We start from the raw sequence: 7040 nt of genomic DNA, 5'->3' as shown, positions 1-7040 counted from the left end.
AAGTTGAATCGAAGCTATCCTTAAAGGATGAAGATTGAAGATTGAAGGCTACAAGAAGACATCAACAAGTACTTCATCAACAAAGGTATGTGATTGATTTCAATTGGATTCTTGTTCAATTCTACCTTTCTAATCTATCGAGATAAATGCTCACTCTATGGAACAATTCCTATGACGGTAAATGTACATTTATATATATGTACTTGAGGTTATTTGACTCATGATCTTGGTGATAATAACCTTTATCCCTATAAAGGATCTCATGTTATAGTGAATGAGCTTGTGAATCCAATGAGCCAAGAATCACTCAATTCCGAGTTTTAACGACAAAGTTATGAGTGATTTAAGTTCATTAGTAGGAAACATTCCATGGGCTTTGGAGTGGTCCGCGAACTTGGGCCCAATACGTGACTAAAAGGGATTTTTGGTCAAGTTGGTGATGTTTCCTTATCTAGGCAAGTTAGCTATTGGTCCAAACACTTTTGATTACCATATTAAAGTGTTTGTGATTCCTGCCTAAGTTGAAATGTGATTTATTCACATAAATATAATTTTTGCTAAATAAGTTATTTATTTAATTATTTTGGCAAGAGTTTTAACTTAGGAAAGACTCCCATATTTAGGAGAGTCTTGTAAAAGGAAAATAGCTTTCCTTAGCTTCCAAGCTATTGTTCATTATAAGTAAGGAGTTTGTGAGTTTACACGTTTTTCATCCCTTTGGAAAATTGGCGTAAGCTCTGCAGATTGTTTTCCACGTCTTCCGTTCTTCGTGAATGAGAGTGAGATAAAAGTATTTGTATTAGGGATCACAAAGCCAAGTTGGATTTAATCTTCGTGATTGATCATACAACTTGTAATCTATGTTTTTCACCTCTTGTCTATTCTAAGGTTTTCTCTTCTGATATAAAACCATTCAAGAGTTGTGGATTATAAACCCTAGGTTTTGATAGATTTCAGTTTCCGATTGTATACCAACACTTGTTAGTCGAAATCGGAGACTAGAAAGAAAAACTTCTTTTGAGGCATCTCGTAAAAATCCTTGAGAAGTTTTAAACAAGATATCTCTAGATTTATTCTAGTTGTTCTTGCGGTAGATTTATTAGGGTTTTCTTAACTTGGAAATTGATCTTTGCAATCACCCAAGTTTACTTACGGAAATCAGGTTCACGGACTCCTTGTGTGTACGCATACTGAATGTAAGTTAAAACCCTAATCTACAAGTTTGTTTTGATATTACTTTTACCTAGCAATTGTTTTTATCAAAATAAACACAAGATTTCCAAAACCTTGACTCACATCTAAAGGGAAATCAAACTGGTGTTTTGTGCAAACAAAGTATCAAATCGTATCGATCGTTGTGGTGTATCTTCTAAAGAGAACTTTAGATTCTGCTAGAAGATTTGTGTGAAGAGTTCATAAAGAGAATCGGTGTTCTGCTAGGAGTTCTACAAGTGCTGAAGAAGGTATTACATCTAGTCCGAATAGGTAGTAGGAATTTGGTGTAACAGCTTATTATCAGTGTGTGTTTATTCTGGACTAGGTCCCGTGGTTTTTCTGCATTTGCGGTTTCCTCGTTAACAAAATTCTGGTGTCTGTGATATTTCTTTTCCGCATTATATTTTACTTATATAATAGAAATAACACGGTTTGTACGTTAAGATCAATCAGTTCTTGTATCCGGCCTTAGGGTTGTTGAGTGAATTGATTGACACTTGAACATTGGTCTTTGGTACCGTTCAAGTTAAACCTCTTATATTCAACCAGGCTCGCAAATCCCTATTTGATGATTGCAGATTAAATCAAGAGATAGAGATATAAAACTCTTTGATATACTTTTGATAGATTGAGTCTAACTGTCTAGTCGATTCTCTTGAAAGTATATTGGAGTTTGTCTATTCAGATTGCCAAACGAAATATTGAGTGGTGTTGTTAGACCCCCGTTTTTCACAGCCAGACCCAATAATTCGTTCGGAAATCTGTATGGACTTTTTTTTAATAATTAATTACTAAAAGTTACAAAAAGAATAATAGAGCCAGCAATGGACAACATGTCCCAAGACCAATCAAAAGGAAGAAAACAAAAGCCATTATTGGACAACAAGTCTCAGGCCCAATAGAAGAAAAGAGAAAGTAGACTACATGTCTCAAGTAGAATGTAAAAATCTGATGTGCCCTTCACTCAAATCTATAATAGATAGTATATGGCCATTCCATTCTCTGCATGTTAAGAGGTCTTTCTGAGAACTTCATCACCTGTCCTTTTGATAGATGAACACCTTTTTATACCAAAAAAATATGCAGAAAAGTTTACTTCTCTGTAAACATGATTAAAGTGTATATGTTTTAGTCTTGTGCTGCCAAATTTCCATCTGTTCCATACAAACCAAGGTAGCTTATTCTTCATGAAAGCAGAAATGGCAACAGTGGAGTCAGAATTTATAGTAATTTTCTCTTTGTGATTTTTCACAGCCCATTCCATAGCACACAAAGTCCCCATAATCTCTGCAATGAAGTTTGTAGATACACCCAGACCACCACTTTCAACTGATATGAATCTTCCCATATTATTCCTGAAAATAAAACCATACCCAGCATTTCCAGGGTTCCCTCTTGATGCTCCATCACAACAGAACAAGAAATTATCTGACTCAGGAAGAAAGGATGAGCCTTTGCATTTTTCACTTTCCTACAACCTATATCAAAATATTTAAGAATTTGGAGATCATATGATGTGTTGTTCATAAAACCTTTTAGTCTACTCTCACAATCATGAACCATTCTGGTAATCTTAATTTTAGCTTTATCACTATCATGCAGAGTATTGTCAAAGAAAACCCTATTCCTGGTGAACCATATGTCTACTATGATGTTAAAAGCAGCTATATACCACAATTCCTGAATAACTGAACTCTTATTCTTGCAGAGATTAACAACTTCATCAAAGGATTTTGGATTTTTGAAAGCAAAAATGCTACCTATCCAGCTCCATAATATTTGGCCATAATTACAGTCCCACAAAATATGGTTCATGTTATCCTGGTTTTTATGACAAAGAAAGCATCTGGAAGCAAGAATCATACCTCTAGTTGCGTTTTCATCAGTATTTCCAGCTCCCCTTGTAATTTTCCAAATGTTACATGCAGGAGAAGGATGTACGCAAGAGTTCCAAATCTTTTTATACCACTTCAATTTGGGCTGTTTTTTTCTGATCAAATTTAGAGCTCTGGAAACAGAGAATTCACCATCTTGAGTAGCAGTCCACACTAATTTATCAGTTGTAGCAATAAGAATAGGAAGACCCTCAGTTGAAAAGAAAACAAGCATATCTTCAGGTATATTCCAGGTTTTATTGGCAATCAAATTCTTAACCTTCATATTGATATTCTGTTCCGGGGAAATATTTATTAATGCTACCATCCAGAATCCATGAATCATTCCAGACAGAGATATTCTCACCATTCCCAACTAACCATCTTGTATTTTCTTAAGTCTTGAAGAATCCATTTAATACCAGGCCAGACAGAGATATTCTCACCATTCCCAACTAGCCATCTTGTGTTTTCTTCAAAGTCTTGAAGAATCTGGACTAAACTCTAATTTAATTCCAAGGTACCATTTTAAAAGTGAGACTCAATGAAAAATTATATCAAAGAGTTTATATCTCTTTCTCAATACAATCAGCAAATCAAACAGACAGAAATCTGCGAACCTGATTGATATGAGAAATAACTTGGATGGTACCAAAGACCAATGCCCAAGTGTCAATCAAGTTCTATCCAACAAACAAGGTCGGATTTATCAACTGATTGAACTACGCGCAACCTGTGATATTTCAATTATATAAACAAATATAATGCAGAAAACAAATAACACAGACACCAAAAATTTTGTTAACGAGGAAACCGCAAATGCAGAAAAATCTTGGGACCTAGTCTAGATTTGAACACCATACTGTATTAAGTCGCTATAGACTCTAGCCTACTACAAGTTAACTTCGGACTGGAATGTAGTTGAGCCCTAACCAAGTCTCACACCGATTAAGGTATAGTCGCGTTCCTTACGCCTCTAGAACCACGTCGGATTCTGCGCACTTGATTCCCTTAGCTGATCTCACTAACAATTAAGAGTTGCTAAGACCCAAAGTCGAAGACTTATAAACAAATCTGTCTCCCACAGATATGTCTATTCTTTATTTGCTTTTTGTTCCGTCTTTTGATAAATCAATGTGAACGAGAACCAACTAATAATTCGGTTTTATACTCCCGAAGAGCAGCCTAAAAATATTAGTCACCTCACAATAACTCAACTGATTAACAAGAATAGTTATTGCGGAATCACAAGAGTCTGAGACGAAGAACTATTGTGATTACTTTTTTATATCTTACCTATCAGAGATAAATCTCGAGTAAATCTTAGAGAAGATAAAATTCAATAGATGAAACAAGTAAGATCAGAATACGCAACTATAGAGAAAATAGTTGGATCTGGCTTCACGAATCCCAATGAAGTCTTCAAGTCGTTAACCTATACTAATTTTGAAAAAACCTAGGTTAAAGGAGAATCGACTCTAGTTTGATAGAAGTGTGGGGATTAGATTTTCCAGTTGCGAGAGTTCTCCCTTATACGGTCTTTCAAATCAGGATTGCTTTCAATCAAAGTTAAGATAGCTTTGTAGCAAAGCATTTAATATTCAACGTTAGATGAAAACATGATTTAAGATTCAAGCTACATCTACTTAAAAATAAAACAATCAATCTCCACTAGCCGGTAAAACTAAAATAAATAAATAATTGGGGCCATCCACTGGCTGATGTTCACCTGGTTCCAACCGGTATACAAAGATATCTAATAGTGACTTTTGTACTTGTCCCTATCAGAGTGTAATCTGTGACCTTACGGAGATGTGCCCCACCATGATTTTAGTGGTTCGGGTACTGATGAGTCCCACCTAGTTCAGCAACTAACTAGTCATGAACAACTCCACTTCAAAGCCTTTAATCAACCTCATATATACATTTCATATCTGTTTAATTTGTTTTTAGTAAAGACTAACAAAAGATCAATACACAAAGAAATAAATTCAAAATCTGTCCATAATATATCATTGAAAAGAAAACTAAAAAAGGAAAACTCATCAGTAACTCACCACCAGCAAAATACTGCTATGCCCAGTAAATTAAATGAGCAAATGAATGATAATATCAAAGTACCAACCAACAAGATAAAAGGCAATAATATCATATCACCACCACCACCAACACCATGAAATTCAATAACAAGATCCCAGTGACCCCATTATACTGAGGAAATTAATCACTGATGAATTAGCCAGAGCAAGAATATATGATATGAACTTGAATATATTTAACTCAAAATTTCTGGGTATACTTCATACATTATCCCTTCAAAAATTCATATATACATTGACAGATTTTGTGTTTCAAACAAAGAATCATGTCCATACAAATCCCAACAAAACCCTGATCATCACCAAGAATCATAAAGATTGCAAAAATGATAGTACTACATATCAAGATTTTTATACTAATAAAATAATTTAAGTATAACTTGGAACAAAAACAAAACTGAAATCTATATATCTAGCTCATAAAATTTAGTAGTACTTATCTTTTGTTATGTAGTGGATTTGGACCAGTATGGATTCTTCTCTTATCAGCATCAAATAAACTACCACCATTTTCATCGGTAGTATTGTCGTTGCTTCCATTAAAATGAAACTCATTCCTGGATTTATCATCAATTGTATTAAAATGATGATCTTGATCTTCTTGGCTGCTTCCTGATCTAGAAGAGTTATCATTATTTGTAAACAATAACATTCTACTAGTAGCTTCAACTCTATATGATGAAGCTGAAGTTTCCAAGTACTGTAACCTTATCAATACAAGTAGAAACAAACTACAGATAATAACAATCTTCTTTCTCATACTTGTTCTCAATCTTGATCTCCTACTGATCATGACCCAAACCATAGTTTCAAAAATCCCCAAAACCAAAAACAAGATGAAAACTAGAGAGAGAGAGAGAGAGGTTTATGAACTATTCGTACTGTATCTTCTTCCTTAAAAAGAGTAGCTTAAGTAGAAAGGTTCTAGGAATGTAAGGAGAAAGGCAAGTTTGAAATCTCATCCAAGTGAAAAAGTAAGTACATTGAAAAGGAAAGGGATTAAATATTTTGTATACTTTTGTGTAGATGTGTGTGTTGTTTTTGTTTTGTTTTGTTTGTCTTCGGAAGAAGTTGCATTGGAATCTGATGAGAAGAAGAAGAAGATGATTCGGAGTCAATTGAAAGAGAGAGAGTCAAAATGCATAGGTATTGGTGCTTGTTTAATATGTTTGTGATTAAATTTGGTGCAGAAGCTGTCGTTGGAACCTTCTTTGGATACTAAATTCAGAGCCCAATATATCTCGACCAATAATCTCCATAACCTTAACCTAAAAAACAAGCATATAGTAACAACTAACTGCTATGGGAAAGAGAGATGCTTTTGGTTTCTTTCTACTCTGACTGGTTGGGTTATGTGAAGTGCGGTTATTATATTACTAGAAGTTGTATGATTCTACATTTACGATACGATTAAAACGCAGCAACCCAGCATCATAAACATAAGTCTTTTGACTACGCTCACGATTGCTGCCTTACCATACACGTTAAAAATGATCAAAAGTAAAGGCACACTAAAATGTTAGATCATTGATAGCATAATTTGATCATTGATAGCATATTAAGCAAATGTCATTAGTAGAGTGTTAAAAATTGTTGGGGGATATCGCAGTAGAAGCACACTCGGTTATAGCTTTCTATGTCGATTGTTAAATAGTACCACATCGCCTAGGGCAATCTAGGATCCATGCTTAATAAGTCTTGTGTAACCCTAATCTTGCAAACCGGTTTTCGAGGTTAGTTAGGTTCGGGGATTTCTAACTTGGTATCAGAGCCAGGCCCTTCTCAACCCACCGATGTCCATCCGTGTGTCCGTGGTTTCCGTATCACCCATCAGTGTAGCCCAGTCAGCAGC

At 34.9% G+C, this 7040-nt stretch overlaps 1 protein-coding gene across 1 annotated transcript; it reads right to left on the bottom strand.

Annotated features, from left to right (window-relative positions):
• Window positions 1–5624: 5624 nt before the first annotated feature.
• Window positions 5625–5993, bottom strand: LOC113312288 (CLAVATA3/ESR (CLE)-related protein 22). Its single transcript, XM_026561050.1, has one exon. It carries the CDS (start codon window positions 5991–5993, stop codon window positions 5625–5627), a length of 369 nt encoding a protein of 122 aa, XP_026416835.1.
• Window positions 5994–7040: the final 1047 nt, after the last annotated feature.

Source organism: Papaver somniferum, chromosome 9, assembly GCF_003573695.1.
Source record: "Papaver somniferum cultivar HN1 chromosome 9, ASM357369v1, whole genome shotgun sequence".
Lineage (NCBI taxonomy): Eukaryota > Viridiplantae > Streptophyta > Magnoliopsida > Ranunculales > Papaveraceae > Papaver > Papaver somniferum.
The sequence above is the reverse complement of the archived record's forward strand: the minus strand, read 5'-3'. Positions and strand labels throughout refer to the sequence as shown.